Source organism: Linepithema humile, chromosome 5 (assembly GCF_040581485.1).
Source record: "Linepithema humile isolate Giens D197 chromosome 5, Lhum_UNIL_v1.0, whole genome shotgun sequence".
Lineage (NCBI taxonomy): Eukaryota > Metazoa > Arthropoda > Insecta > Hymenoptera > Formicidae > Linepithema > Linepithema humile.
In genome coordinates, this window is record NC_090132.1 from 9117968 (window position 1) to 9133961 (window position 15994).

Genomic DNA, 15994 nt, shown 5'->3' on the forward strand with positions numbered 1-15994 from the left:
ATACATACGTATAATATATGAATATATTTTTATTCATTAAAATATTCAACATGTACATATCATAAAATATTACTCTATAATTTACAATATTTACACGAACGATTCCTACACTCTGTTTTCGTGAATGAGACATTTGTGATATTTAATCCTTATTTATGATCTTAAAAAAATATATATTTAATATAAATCTCTTAAACGCGTATGATGTTATAAATATAAAAATTGATGTTCTTACTTTAAAAAACTAAATTACAGCTACAAGCTATATGCGTTATGCATAACTATATACATTAAATTTTAATTACAATAAAATGTTATAAAAAAATGCGGCAAACCACGAATCGTATTTCCAACATCACAATGGATAAATTGCATCTTTCGTGTTAATGCCGCGGCTTCTAATACTACTGACTCATCGAAGTAATTATCTATCATGGAAGATATTCATTAGCATACAAACGCGATCGTATAAAACTATTAATTTTTTGTACTACAAATGTGCGATGTTTTTTAATGAAATGGTTTCATTTTATGCGTAGGATTGATTTACCTCAATCCTTCGCCTCCGATTAATTAATTCACAAGCCATCCTTTCCGATCGAATATAGACAATACATGTAACATTTTTTGTTTATAATTTTCGTCATTAACGCCACCCTTAAAAACGTTCTCGTCCGCCGTGGCGGTCGTTTCCGTGACGGAGCCGCGCGCCGCTTGGATTACTTGCACCATCATAATACACTGTCTAAATTTGAGAGGAGCGCATAGATTCATCTGCTCTATAAATTGACTTTTGGGAAATCTGCTCGTGTCTACGTCCAACGATTTTAAACACTCGATGAAAGAGTCGTAATACAAATCAATCATGTCGTCGAGATGACTGTCGAGCACCTCTTTCTGGCAACTCGATATGAGGAAGAATATAAGATCGTTAACGCCATAATCGTAAACTGTCAATTGGAAGTCCACGATTTTCATATTGATTAACTTGCCCGACTCGTCGTATTTGAACAGCATATTATTCACCCAGAAATCGTTATGCACCATTGTTGCCCAAGGTTCTTCCGGCTTCACGATGGTGCGCAATCCGTGTTCGATTGTTTTCTCAATTCTGTCCAAATAAGGCTCCGCCTCTTTAATGTCTTTGTAATCGTCGTGCGCCTTTTTTATCATGCTTACCACGCAATCTTTCGCAGACTCGTCCACGGTGTACTCGAGAGCGGGCAGCACCGCTTTTTCGAAGAATTCGGGTTTTTTCAGCTTCAGACCGATCGTTATGGCGTGCAGTTTGGCTAAATGCTCGATCGCAAAATCCATGTGCACCTTGTCTAGGCCTAGAATGCGATCTTGCGTCGTGTAATCGTGATCTTTGAGATTTTCCAAAATGATGGCGGCCTGTTGATCGAAACGCTGCGGATCTTTCAGGCCTAGCCTGCCGCCCAAAAATTGCGGCGTGATGACGCTTAGATTTTCCCGCGGAATCCCGCTTTCGTTTTGCAGCTTTAAAAGCTCCGGCGCTACAGTGCTGTAGAATTCCAGTTCCTTTTTGAACGTTATCGGGCTGTCGAACAGATCCAATAAATACTCTGATTTTGGCGGTAGTTTAACAACCACGTTCACAGCTATGTTTTTATTATTTTGTTCGCCGCGGATATTGATGGCGAATATTTCACTACCGAAGTTTTCTCCCGGATCGGTTAGTGGCTTCCACTCCACGTCGTGTATTTGAAAGTCGGGACCATACGTTTGCATTAATAGCGCATTCAAATCTTGAACAGGAGACATCTTGGATGAAAATTGCGTTTTTGTCCTAAAAAGAAAAAGAATAATGTCAGATGCATTGTCTTAGAAAAAATAAAAGTAATTGATTGCAGCTCATAAAATGAAATAACCGCCTTACATTGTACGTATTTACTGTGTGGGGCTTCTTAAAAATTATTCAAATTTACTTTGGCACAAATTGGATGTCTTCAATTTTTAATATTGGATACTCCGCAACTGCAAAATAGAGTTTTCTTAAACTAAAGTTAATTAAAAAGGTGTACTAAAGTTAATTAAAAAGGTGTACTAAAGTTAATTAAAGAGGTGTACGTTGGTGCACACTTCAGAATTATAATATAACAATAACAGAACTTCTTGAAAGAAATCAAAAATATTCGGAAACTAATTTTACATATTCGGTGTTTTAATTTATTTACAATATATTGTAAGACAATTGGTATTGTCCAACCGTTAATTAAGCTAATTAAGTTTATTTCAACGTTTTACGAATTTAAAGATTCCTTTTTAATTTCTTGTTGAAGATTCTTGTTGAAGCTAAGTTACATGGCACTTAATTGACCTCGTTCGATCTTCTTGGTTTAGTTAAAAATTCTTTCTTATCGCGTAAAAAATTCGACGCATTGATGATTACTGTTTTGACATACTTCATGAACTTTAAACAAGAAGCTTATCACGTAATATTCGCGAGATATCAGAAAGTTACAATTATGTAAAGACAAATTCATGAAGCCACCGAACAAAAGAAATATACTTTATCTACACATATCTATTTATTTAAAACGGTACAATTATTTAAAAAATTTGTAAAATGCGTTCGTATTTAAATGATATTTTACGAAGAACAAATGTTCTCTGCGAAGCAAAATTGATAAGTTGAAATAACTGATTTCGTGTAGTAAAACGAGCGACTGATGTCAATTGATTCACAATTACATTGTATTTGGGTAGAGAAGAGGCCGGCGGCCTCGTAGCTCGGTGTTTTATACCCGCGATAGTAGAGCGGTTCTAGAACATTCTGCGAAGGCTTTACAATTTAACCACGACGATTTGCCATTTGAAGTTAACATTTGTTGTTAACTCCAATTTACACGACGCCACGTGCTTGTCTACGTGCTCGAAACACGTAATTGACAAAGATACGTACACGTTTTGTGAACGTGATCGATAATATTTTTCAACCGTTTTTTTTTTGTCATTCTGTTGATTTTAATCACGGAGTATTACGTATACAGGGTGTTTCATAATGTCCGTGTCAACGCTTGTGTGCGGGTAGAAAGCGATAAACTGAATAGAAAAGTCCTTTATCGTTTTGCAATTTTCGCAATAATAATTGAGATATTAATTAAAAAGGATTCACGAATAATCACGCGCACGGCTAGATCATAGGCTGTACACTCTAGGTGTGACAGCAACGAGGATCGCACGGCAACGAAAAATAACAACGCATGGCAAGAGCAGGAGTAATACGTGTTGTTATGTTTCATTGCCGTAAGATCCTCGTTGCTGTCACGCCTAAAGTGTACAGCCTATGATCTAGCCGTGTGCAACGCGTGATTATTCGTGAATTCCTTTTTGATTAATATCTCAATTATTATTGCAAAACGGTAAAGGACTTTTCTATTCAGTTTACCGCATTCAGTATATCCGCACACCAGCGTTGGCACGGACATTATGAAACACCCTGTATATTTTTTTCTGACATGCTATTATAGATTAAGAATTAAAGGCGACGATTCTGCTGACATAAAAATGTAGGATGGGCTATTACACATTTCGCGGTATTTAACGCAATCTTTAACAGGAATCTTTAAATTTGTCGCAGTATGTTGAAACAAGAACAGAGAAATTATTAAAATTATTATTGCTGCATTTTTCCTATTTTTCATTTTTATAAAATTTTATTTTGTGGATTTTTTATTCCTTTCTATTTTTTTTACATTTTTTCTATATTTTTCTATATTTTTAAAATAATTTCTCTGTATTTTTTCTATATTTCTTTCATATTATAAAATAAATATTTCTGTATGATTTTCTTGTCTTATTTATCGGAAAATTCTTTTACAAAGAGCTATCGATTTACAAATTAAAACACCAGATATCTCTGAAATTATTAGTTTCTGAATATGTATAAATTTATTTCTTCTAATAAATGCTACATTAATCTTTACAGATTATATCTGTTTACGCTCGTATAAACTTTCGAATGTTTTGCAGATATCTTTGTGACACCGATTCTTTGAAAAAAGCTCACCTTATCGCTGCACAGTGCGATTGACTTAACGATCTCAATTGTTCTCGATATAAAACGTATTTTTCACTTTGCTAACGTTCGCTCGCGTATCACATCCAACATTAACTGTCATTACGATGTGAAGCGTCGCTATTTTATATCATACTAGAGAGAGAACGTCGACTAAACTAAACGTCGGTATGCTTCTCGCGACTATGACTCGCTCATGCAAATTCAACTTGCAGATAAGCCAGTCATTTTCCTTATCGCCGTTTAGTATTACGCATAAAATAAATTTTAAAGTGTACCAATAGGTAGCACAGCATCAAGTGAACTTGAAAACGCAATTTATTCACGAGGATAAATAATACGAGACTAAAAACCGAAATTAGACTCTAATGATCTGACTTTGTAAAATAAATGACGTGGCGTTTGATATCCGATTGGCATGCGTCGGGCGAGAAGGTAAATGTCATTATCTGCACTTACATGGATGCATTGATAAAAACAGTTGAGCCTTTCTGGCGATTAATCGTGTACCATGGCCAAAGAGTGCACAATCTATTTATAAAACATTCGCGCGATACCAGAAACTTTGAGCACACTAAGATAAACGTTGCAGAAACAGCGTGTAAACGTGACCAAAGGTGCTTCTAAATTGTATAAAATCAGTGAATCTAATTACTTTTAAAACCAAAAAAAATTGCGACTTTATTAAAGTAACGTTTCTCCGAACGAAAATATTTGTAAGGCATTCATTTTACAGATTATATTCTATTTTTTTCGAAATAACTAGTGAATAACATATGCAGTGAAGAGTAATTGCTGAAAGATAATAGTCAGTTAAGACTTGATAATTCGTCGCATTCATTTAACTTTAGTGCCCTGTATAATTGTTCAAGTGACTTCGTAACTGCGACGGCATACTTATGAGTGCCAAAGATTACGTGGTGTTTTATTTCTATTAACAGCGCAAATTTATTTTTGGAAACCGTGTTTATATTAATATCGTCGAAATTTCTTTAGTATTAAATATCAATATATTATATTTCGTTACTTTGACATTTTTTTTTTAAGTTACTCTTTGGACATTTTGCAATAGAAGTACCAGGTATGATCAAGGAAAAATCTTTGTTATACTTAATGATTTAACAGAAATTCATTAATCAATAACACATATTATTATGATATTAAAGAAGATAAGGTTTAAGTGATAAAATAATTTATAACGTGCATCTTTAATCGCGGTAGCGCATGTAATTTTCACGCTTATAAATTGTTTTTTTTTTTTTTTTTTTTTTTTTAATTTTATTATTCACAGAAGAGCAATAGACTGAGAAAATTGTCCGTTATTGAAGAAAATATCGTTGATTAAATTGGTTAATTCGACAGTGATTAACAAGTTAGTGGAAGATGATTATAATTTACGAGGAAGAAACGGAAAAAACGCTTTAGGCAATAATTTGTTTTGTTTTTTCTACATATCGTGCGTATCATCATCGGTCAATAATCATATAATGATACATGTTTGTAGCGATTATTTGCCGCTAATAAAAAAACATCACTTCACGCGTATGCAAATGCACTTTTAGCGCGAAAGCTGCTCTACATTAGACTATGCTTCAAGTTCTCATCCCACGAAAACATTAGCGGATTATCTGCTTAGATACACGGTGTTACTTAACTTCGCCTCAGATTTCCCACACTTTCTTCCATCTACAGATTCTTAGATCAGCTTGAAGTAAAATCGTTAGCGATCTGTCTTTAGCGATCATTTTATTATGTAAAATCTTCTTTCGCAATATTTTTAGAATTCAGCGTTCAATTTTTTTCTTACCGCATTCTATAAAATAGAATTCTAAAATTTTGATACAAAAGCAAAAGATAATAGCGTGGCGTAATATTTTTAATTTCTAAAAATAGATAAAATGTTTGTTTCCGGATACAATCGGAAACGATAATAATAACGATAATGGAATTTATCACATAATTTTTCCTGAAGGTAATTTATGCAATGTGTCAAACTATTCTTCAAATATTATCAGCCAAAAAAAAAAGAAAAAAAAAAAAACGGAAAATTAGCAATCAGTATTTTTCCGCGATCACTTACCTTCTACTATTAATCGATTTTATTATTGCATCATCATCGTGTATACATGAATAAATAACTACGCGATCAAAATGACACAATCGTAGTCGTAACAATAAGCAGATGTTGCGAATCAATTTAAATCGCACCTAGGAAGGATTTGCACGCGAAACACGATCGTCTTAACTGCAGACACGCACAGCGAGTGTAGTGTATCAAGTTGAGAACTCGGATGCGGAGAACTCGGATGCGGAGAACTCGCGCATTTGGTATTTCCTGAATATCTTGACGTCTTCGGTACCATTGATAATATGCTAATTTTGCTTATATCGAGATTATACTGTAATCTCAAGCAGGAAAAATGAATACTAACTATGCTGATTCATAATAAATTAATAGCTTTAAGAATCTTTCTCGAGCTATTAAAGATGATTCCATTAGAAAACTCCTGCGATTATATATGATATCTATTAAACTGCTTATATGTATAGCAGAGTATTTAATCAGTATTTAAATTATTTAAGGCTGAGATTATGGATTTGTTACGTAGAGAGGGAGAGAGAAAAAGATATTCAACGTGTTAAAATAAAACAATGGCCCCGAAACCGAAAGCTCATCGCGATAGCGCGTTATTTTACTTGAATCGATCAAAGTGGAAAAATTAGAGATGAGAAAATTAGATTTAATGTTAGATTTAATGCACTAAAAACGTTTACAGATAAAGTCTGAAATGTGAATGTATTGTGTTTTACATTAATATCACATTTCCATTCACTATTCATATATGCGCTGACTGCATACTCTGAGCATCAACTCTTATCATCCGAGTTCCGCCCTTGGTGTTCGCTAACTTGCCCGATATTGATACTCACATAATGCCATTGGCGTACACATTGTATAAATGCGAACAAATGGTAATACGGCTATCGTATTATTGCGAAATAATGCGCCGATGACAAAAGAAACATCGAAATTTTCATCGCGTTATGCAACTGTTATTTTGATTGTGCGCGCCAACGTTTATTTCGAATGATACACAATTGAGTATTTTACTTCGTCGCAAAGTCACTTGAAAAACGTGCGATAAGATCTCGTGCTCAATTGTGAAAAATGGGAATTGCACGGTGGTATTTTCCTGTACGGTGATACTTATATATCATTTATCTGCACGATATGTAACGGAGGAATTATAGTTTGTTTTAAATTCAACAGCGCTCTCTCGGAGTACATCATTATCTTTCGGTCTAAATTTCTAACATCCTGCGTTTGTAAAATGAAAATAATAAGATTGCAGGGTTTAACAATGATTCAATAACTTTGTTACGTAAATCCCTTACGTATTGATCAGAGACGCTTCGCGAATTTGGGACACCGAAATTTCTGCACGAGGTCATATCATTTGGCAGACCTGTGCATCTCTTTTACGCTTCAAATTTGCGATTAGTTTTATATATTATTCGGAAAATTCGTACATTTGTGTAAATTTACTCGTAACATCACTTATTTTTTTATTTTATTAAAAGTATTGTACTTTTCTCGCGTTTCGTTAATTTGCCAATATGAAATAAAACAAAACTTAATCCGTGATATCAAATAATTTGTCAAATAATTTTAATTTTGAAAGTGGTATACTTTTTAATATGAAAAATGCTATTTATTTCCTTAGAAAAATATTTATTTTTTAATTTTCTTGAAGCATTGGAATAAACATAAAAATTTATATTATATTATAATTGTGTATTATTTGCTCATTTACTTAAAAGCATTCTTTGACTGCAAATATGAAAATTCGTATTATATATCAATTTTAAATTAACATTTAAATTTTGATTTCACGGATTATTCTGCGTAATTTAATAATTACACATGATTGCCGATAAATTTCTTGCTTTTTTTTATTAATGAGAATATTATTTACCTTAAGTGTGTAATGGAGAAGAATCGGAAATGTGTTCACCAAGGATACAGCGCGATAGATGAAACGATTACACGCGTTGCTCGGAAGGACGATGACGTTAAACGTTTTTTTTTTTGTTCTTTTTTTGTAACATTCGCTTATGCACTGCGGTGCACTGCGCGTGTGGTTGCACTTGCTTTGACACAGCGTAATTTCGCGCGACTAACGTCGCCAGGAGACTCTCGTCACTGTTTGACTTTGCCTCCTATTCTCCCCCTTTTTCAGCACTCTGCTCGTGCTTATCTGCGTCTTCTAATACATCGAATTAGACAAGCGCGAGAGAGACTTTAGGAAGACGAGCGTCAAGTACGAAATAACGAGATATAGTGCGAGATGCGCACTTTGTTTCAATGTAACGAGATGCAAACGAATCCTCGGAAGCATTCTGCTGCATGAAATTGCAATTTCAAACGGCTGTGGCGATAACATTTTTCAATGTCAGTGCTTCTGCTGACTCATTGTGATCATAAATTTGTAAAAATTAAATGATTAATGATGAATTAATGATGGAAATTGAGATAAAAATTAATTGGTACATTTTTTTTAAGTGAAGAATTAGTTTTTAAATGCCTTTTTACTCTTTTCTATTGGTAGCTACACGTCGCGATGTTGGCAATAGTATTTTTATTAAGATGCTTGTTTTATAGGAAAATCTATAACAATTTTGTACAATAAATTTCTGTCAATTTTTTAAAATCATTAATTTTTTTTAGTTTTTTAAACGATTATAAAACAAGATAAAATATTTGTTTATGTTTTATTCGAAATAAACGCTGATATTCAAAACGACAGTTGCATAAGGCGCAAAAATTCTTATGATTCTTTCGTAAATGGCGCATTATTTCGCAGTAATATTACTGTTTGTATATTCGTGCAACATGAATTCCGATAGCATAATCTGAATATCGATATCGGGTAAGCTCGGGCGGAAGACAAGGACGGAGAACTGTGCTCGAATAATAAATTGGTGGCGTGTATAAATGTAGGAAAATGATAGATGATAAATGGATACAACTATAATTTATTCTACAGCTTTATTCTGCCATTTTCCAAAAGCATTATGCAAATGTATTTTTGTGATACAAACTTTCCAACAATAATAATGTTGACTATTTTACGGATGAGATTTTTGCTTTAGTGAGATGTATGTTATTTATACACTTTACTTCTTGTATGAATAATACATTTTACATTTGAAATTTTTATTCCCGACTGCTGCTAAAATCATGGCAAAAACGACGAGTACACGTTTCACGGAGGTCGATTTTTACGTCATCAGTAGAATTTGACGCCCAACTTTACAGATAATGTAATATCGCAATTTTCTCATTGAGTCTTTGTAAACGATGTGAAGGATGCGTATCGTACAATAGTTTGAAGAACGTCATTTACCAAAAATAATTCATCGTGATATTTCATGTCACATTATAAACGAGGTTGCATGACGATAATACACGCGGTATCGCATCGGGGGTGACGAGCGGGTGACTCGTGAAACGTCACTGTTGTACTGTCAATCGGATGAAATGCATGTAATCTGTAATACGCTGTAGCATTATGCATGAATAAATGCAAATACGTATTATTAAATGCATGGAGGGTGTTGCATCACTGCAGCTGGATATAATGCGTCAAGAGGTGTAGAAAATGCATTATAAATCGGGATGCGAAATCATTTCTATTTAAAAGAAATTATACTATGGGCGGATAGACGGAATTTAATTAAATACCATAAAAATTGAAAATTTTACTAATTGTTTTAATTTAAAAAAATATTAATTGTACACGCGTGGATAATACGCAGCACAACAATATATATATCTCGTTGCTTTTAATCATTTTTTTAAAATAACATTGCTGCAGATATGATATTGTAGAATTCCTGTTTTTAGAATTTAATATAAAAGAATAAAATTCAGTGTTTTAATTTTAATTCTTTTTTATACACTTTGATGAATTTTTTAATGAATATTAAACAGGTAGATTTTTTTATGTACAGAGGGATGTGAAACAATTTAAAATTTTATGCATTATGCATTGTCACACGTGTGTATTTATCTATATATACGATGCGTTATCGTCGTCCGCGATGACATAACGTTTCTAACATGTCAAAACAGCGTAACGCTTCTAACATGTCAAAACAACATTATGTATGTACCAGAACTTTGGTGATCGCTTGCACTTCCTGTGTTTCCAAGTAACACTTGGAATTATGCGAGATTAAAAAAAATTCTCGTCATCCTGCAGTTTGCAGCACGTGCCCGCACTATTTATTGTTTTTTAAAATCATTCAAGTATGCGAGACTCATGAGGAAAACGGATAATTAATTCTGCTGAATAAATAAACGAAAGTGTTTGTCGGGGGATTGAATGTCAGAATTAGGATTACTTCATTTGCATTAATTATAAATTTTTGCGCATTATTAAAAAAGAGATTAAATTGCTATAAAACTAATATCGTAACAAAATTGAAAGATTTTTCTTATTTAGAATGCTGCAATGCTGCCTTGAAACGCATACGTCACAATTGGCGAATACGATCGTCATAAAGTTTATATCGATAGTATTTCTATCATTATTTATATAGTTCGTCGCACAATCCGTTCTTATCGCGATAAAATCAATGTTTAACATGTAAACATTATCTTAGATAATATCATAAAACTTGCAAGACTTCCTTGTATAACGTACATGTTGATGTCATTGCTTGCTTGCGACTTGATGTTCATACGACAAAATGCAATAATTTAATACTCTCGGGGTTAAAAACGTAACACACGAGAGGGTAACAGAAAAAAAAACAATAAATAGTTTCGAGAAAAACATAAAACATAAAAATTACATATAATTACGTGTAATTATACGTAATTTAGTATTTAATTTATTTAAGTTATTAAATTTAATTATACTATAACTATATACATAATTTTTTCGTACTTATACGTACATTACATACACTTGAACGAAAAAAAAAATTGTTTTGTTCAGATTTTCACACGTGTTCGTCGTTAGACGCTTACGTAATTTTAAAAGCGACGCAGGAAGGAAGATCTTAATGGGAAGGCGACACCTGAGAATAGGCGTGAATTATTACGAGTGGAAGAATTGTGCGCGCTGCGTGCTCGTGCTTGTTAATTTATAGTCGGCGTATAACGTATGTAAGGCATCACTCTTCGGTCACCGTATATATATGTTGTTCCTTTACATGCGACACATGTCAATTAGGTCACGGCTCGCGCGTTCTATTTCGGGAAGAGCAGGAGGGAAGAACCCTCTTCTCCCACACGCGATAGAGATTCATTTCTATCAATTCGTTTCTGTACTCGTCCCGCACGTTCAATCGACTTTAATTCCCGCCACGCATCGTCCATTTATGTCATTAGCCCCGTTTCATTTGACACTCGATCTACAACGACAATCTCCAATTAATATATATCTGCAGCGACGACGTCCCGCGAACCGCGCCGCCTCTAATCGCGCCCGCTTTCTCTCCTCTTGCATTATTCCGCGCTTTTAATGCATCATTCATTTAAGCGGCAGCGCGCGATAAATTGCCGGCATATCGATTTCAGAACACAGCGTCTTACAGTATGAAAGAGCAAAACGAGCAGAGGATGACAGATATAGAGGACATTGACTCGCCGGGCATGGGTATTCGTGTGAGAACTACCGCCCCGGTGTGTTACGGGAGGAACATGACATTTCCTCGGCCGACTTCGTCTTACGCACATAGACACGAACTTCCAGCTATAGTGACCGAGGGAGAGAGCTGCAGGCTTCTTGCCGAGGTAAGGGACAACGCGATTACACGTGCACACCGACACCTCCGGCAACTTTAATCTCGCATTTAGGCTCGGTTACGGCAGCGGCTCGGTGTATCTCGCGCTCTAGACTCAACTTTCTTAATTAAATTTTCTTTGTCCGCCCGCAACGCAAGCCGAGCAACTGTAATCTAGAATAGCGCAAATTGCTTAACCCGGTCTTATTTAATATCCGAGCTCTCGGTGCAACCGAGTCAGACCAGTTGCGGAACTAAATATATATATATATGTGTGTGTGTATATTTTTTTTTTGTTTTCACGCGCCAGAGAGTCTCGCGTTTTCTCCTCATCGTAACGCTCGATTTACTATCGCCTCGGTTAGGCCCCGCGATTAGCGCGCACCACTTCCGCGAGAATTAGATTATGCAAGAGATATCTTTGCTCTTTGGTTCGCAGCAACAAGAGGGCAATTCTTGCAGCGACGGCCAATTGTCGGGCGTAATGCCGGACGTAGCGATGGCGACGGCCTCCTTCGGCGCTTTGCATTTAATCGAGGAGCAGGAACTGGAATTGGATCTCGGTGACGGGGCGTCGCACCTCTTGCCGCACGTTTCCCCATCGAGCGGCGGAAGCATCGAGGCGGCGGCGCACCGGTCGTCGCTTCCTCATCAGCATCAAAGACACTTCTCCGGCCCGCCGCCCCCACCGTATGTGTATCATCGTGCTGGCACTGCCTTACCGAGGTTTATTTGAAATTTATATACAATGTGTGGAAGCGAACAACGTGGCAACTACTGATCCCCCCCCCTCCCCCTCCCCCTGCGCCACCCTCTTTTTCCTCCCGCCCTCACCCCCCTCAACCCTCTCTTCCGCCCCTTATTATTACATAGTCAGCTATCGTAGCGTTTATCGATCAAACCTTGTTATTGCGGGTACAAATTTACTACAAGGATAATTGTATGTACATTTTATTTAAAGCAAGCTTTTAAAGAAGGTAGAAAGTACTTGGTTTAAGATTATCTTGTAATCTCATCAAATCTGGAAGTTACATACTGTGGAAAAACGAAAATGCAAAAAAGAACTCACCGCTTACCGAGTACGATGCAATTTTCGCGGACGCGTATACGGAGCATACGGATGTTTCACTGTAGAATATATATATTATATATATATTATATGCATACATATATATACACTGTGTATGTATGTATGTATAGATGTAATAACTAAGTGCAATCGTGTAAGGGACAAAAAAAATGCGATTGTGATTTATACATATAAATATGTAATCGTGATATGTGTATGTGAGTGTACTTATGCGGGCGCGTGCGTGTATGCGTGTGTGTGCGTGCGTGTGGTAGGGAATAACGTGTATCCGTGGTTCTGACTCCGAAGTGTCAAGACTGTTAGCAAGAAAGTTTCCAAAAGAAAGAGGAACAATGTACGAGATTTTGAATAAATCGCGCCTTGTCACATCCATCACCTTCACTCCGCATAATGATACGAGGGGGGAAAGTGAAAGTGTCATGTTATTCCTCGGCGATTTTGCGTCTTTCCGGCACGCGGAAAGCGCGGCGGCGACTTTGCGCGAATGGAGCTGCGAAGCGCTTGATGACATTTTACCATGCTAAACTTTTTAATTTTTCCTCTCTTCTAGGGCAGTTTCGATGTATGACGGGCTATAGTAAGACTGTAAGTATATAAGAGAAATCCAATCGATAAAACATATATCGCGCGCTTAGAGATGACGTCCGGGGTGCCTCGGGTCGTAAAAAGCGTGCGTGACGTCTACGATATTTAATGGGTTAATTAATTATCGCTAAGTGCCCGGGTGCATGAGAATTTTCTAAGAAAAAATTTTCCATGAATTTAAATGTACGCCTCCACCGGCCTTGCCGCCGCGGCTTGATTGTAATATATCTGCAAACAGGGTACATACTATACGGGGTGACCCAGAAGTCGCGTATTGTTTTTAAACAATACCCGGTTGATCGTGAAAAAAATGAGATTAACTTCGAACCACACGAATGAGTGGATATTAGAAGCTTCTGAAACAAAATAAGTTTGGAGGAAAAGAAAAAAAAAACGGAAATCTTTATTCTTCAACTAGTCTGTTAGTAGAATTTAACTGAAGAAAATTTAAATTTCTAATTTAGAGATAATAATTAGAGAGAGAGAAAGAGAGAGAAAGAGCATACATCAAAATCGTAATAATTGACATTTAAAGAGATTATATCTAATTAAATTCTTGCTAATTAAGAAAAAGTTGACTATAAATTTGTCAAAAAAAAAAAAAAAAAAAGTCTAGTCAAGGCAAAGTTTGCTTCTGGATCAGCGTGTACATTTTGTTCCGCTAAAGTCATATATATTTAAGAGGTCAGACTTTGTATGAATTATGCCGCACAATACAGAACTGTGGGAAACATGCCACTTTCACTTTCGCTGAAGCAACAACGATTAGGCGGGAATTAATCACTTGAAACGTACAGATGTAAGATTAATATTGACGGATAGAAACTATTCTTTATTTAATATGGCCCCTCTGTGTCGACGTGGAATATAATTATTATTAAGATACTCGATATAGAGCTTGTTTTTAAACTATATATTCAAGGAATTCGTTTACCGTCCTTACGTTAGATATTTGAATTATTATTTCCTGTGTATACCGACAGCTGCGTTTAATTAAATAATTTTTTATTGTATTATATGCATTTTGTTATATTCCTTAGAGAAAGGTGCATTTTGTCTTAGACAGAAATAAAAATCGACGTTGTCGGCGCTGTTATGTAGCTGCCGACATAAATTGTGATATTATTCGAAAAAATTATTGGTTTGATCATTGTGATTTATAATAAATTTATCTCTTACAACTTGAATTAGAAAGATATATTATTATGTAAAATATCGTTAACTGTACGCGATTCATAAGCTATAAATACCGATTGTCTGCTTTGTAAAGTGTGTCATCGCGTTTATCTATCTATCTTGCGAATTGTAAAATTACTTAAATTTGTCAAACGATATTGAATCGTGAATCCACGGATTGTATCAAATAATGTAATATCAGCTGCGATAGTAGTTCGTGAATCCACGATCGATTGGCAATGTTATAATTTAAAGCAACACTAGACCAACTTTTAAGACCAGAATAAAAGAATAGTTATCACGTAGATAGATTAATACTGTATAGACTGAAATATATCGCGAGAGTAGTATTTTGACATTCTGTATAGTTTCTGTATTGCAAAAGAAAAAGAGATAATTAAGATGTCAACATTCGAACATTTAAAATTCTTTATTTCCTTTTAAAATTATTAATTTATAAGCTATCGAGAAATTCTGATTATGTTCGCTGAAAAATAAAATTTTCGGACAGTTTATCTTTTTTATGACTCACACAATAGGTGATTCGCGTAGATATATATTTAAAAAAAAAGGTTTAATAAATATTTCAGAATGGAAAAGTTTGCTATTTTTCTTCTATTCCTAGCAATTCATTATGTAACATCCTGCAAAATTGCGATATTTATTCCCATATTCACATCTCTACATTCGCTACATTTAGAAAATACAAGGATTGTATAATCGTTCAATGAACATTTGCTCAGCAGAAATCCGTTTTCTGAATAAAAAAAAAAAATAGCTGGTTGAAATATATATATTCTTAATACTGCGTCAGTTTATCGGTGGCTGCATAATTTCTCGCAGATTTTCGTAACGCGTTAATGCGATAATGATCGTCCATTATCTATTATTTTCGGAAATTTTTTGTTCAACATTTGCATTCTCTGAAATAATAAACATATTAATTAAAGGAGCACATTTTGGTTTTAGCGTGAAATACTTGATAATTAATATACAGTACATATAATACATGTATTAAAACGGATACTTAATGAAATAGGACTTTGCAACACTATTGCTTACACCAAATTTATGCGGAAGTGTTGTACATATTCAGAGAAGCGAGGAATATTGCGCGACAAAATCCAGCTTCCCCATATTCGCTTTTGACGTCATAATACCACTACGCTTACGTGCTCACAACGGATGGGCGACTGCACAGCATAATTCAGCATAAAGTTCTCCGCGACGACTTGTGCCATTTGAGAGAAAATTCTTGTCGCCTGTACATTTTTACTGTTGCACAAAAATAGCTTACCGCGTGG

At 35.1% G+C, this 15994-nt stretch overlaps 2 protein-coding genes across 9 annotated transcripts in view; one reads left to right on the forward strand and one right to left on the reverse strand.

Annotated features, from left to right (window-relative positions):
• LOC105674042 (BTB/POZ domain-containing protein 7) overlaps positions 1–15994 on the forward strand; it is a 50106-nt gene that overhangs the window by 5038 nt on the left and 29074 nt on the right. For 4 of the 5 annotated variants that reach the window (XM_012370092.2, XM_012370091.2, XM_012370093.2 and 1 more), the window contains exons 10-11: positions 11634–11849; positions 12279–15289. The exons of the other annotated variant lie outside the window; for it this stretch is intronic. In XM_012370092.2, coding sequence (XP_012225515.2) covers positions 11634–11849; positions 12279–12575 — 513 coding nt within the window. In that variant the 3' untranslated portion in view covers positions 12576–15289. Of the gene's footprint in view, positions 1–11633; positions 11850–12278; positions 15290–15994 lie in introns of those variants that run through there. 5 annotated transcript variants of the gene reach the window in all.
• On the reverse strand, positions 12–8242 carry LOC105674043 (uncharacterized). 4 transcript variants are annotated; one of them, XM_067354988.1, is made up of 4 exons: positions 8020–8242; positions 4034–5855; positions 1901–1998; positions 12–1810 (listed from the first exon to the last, which is right to left on the reverse strand). In XM_067354988.1, coding segments are annotated over exons 3-4 (1239 nt in total). In that variant the 5' UTR covers positions 1903–1998; positions 4034–5855; positions 8020–8242; the 3' UTR covers positions 12–573. The 4 variants fall into 4 exon arrangements, with proteins under 4 accessions (XP_067211089.1, XP_012225519.1, XP_067211090.1 ...); XM_012370096.2 differs by lacking the exon at positions 4034–5855; XM_067354989.1 differs by lacking the exons at positions 4034–5855; positions 8020–8242 and adding an exon at positions 6123–6141.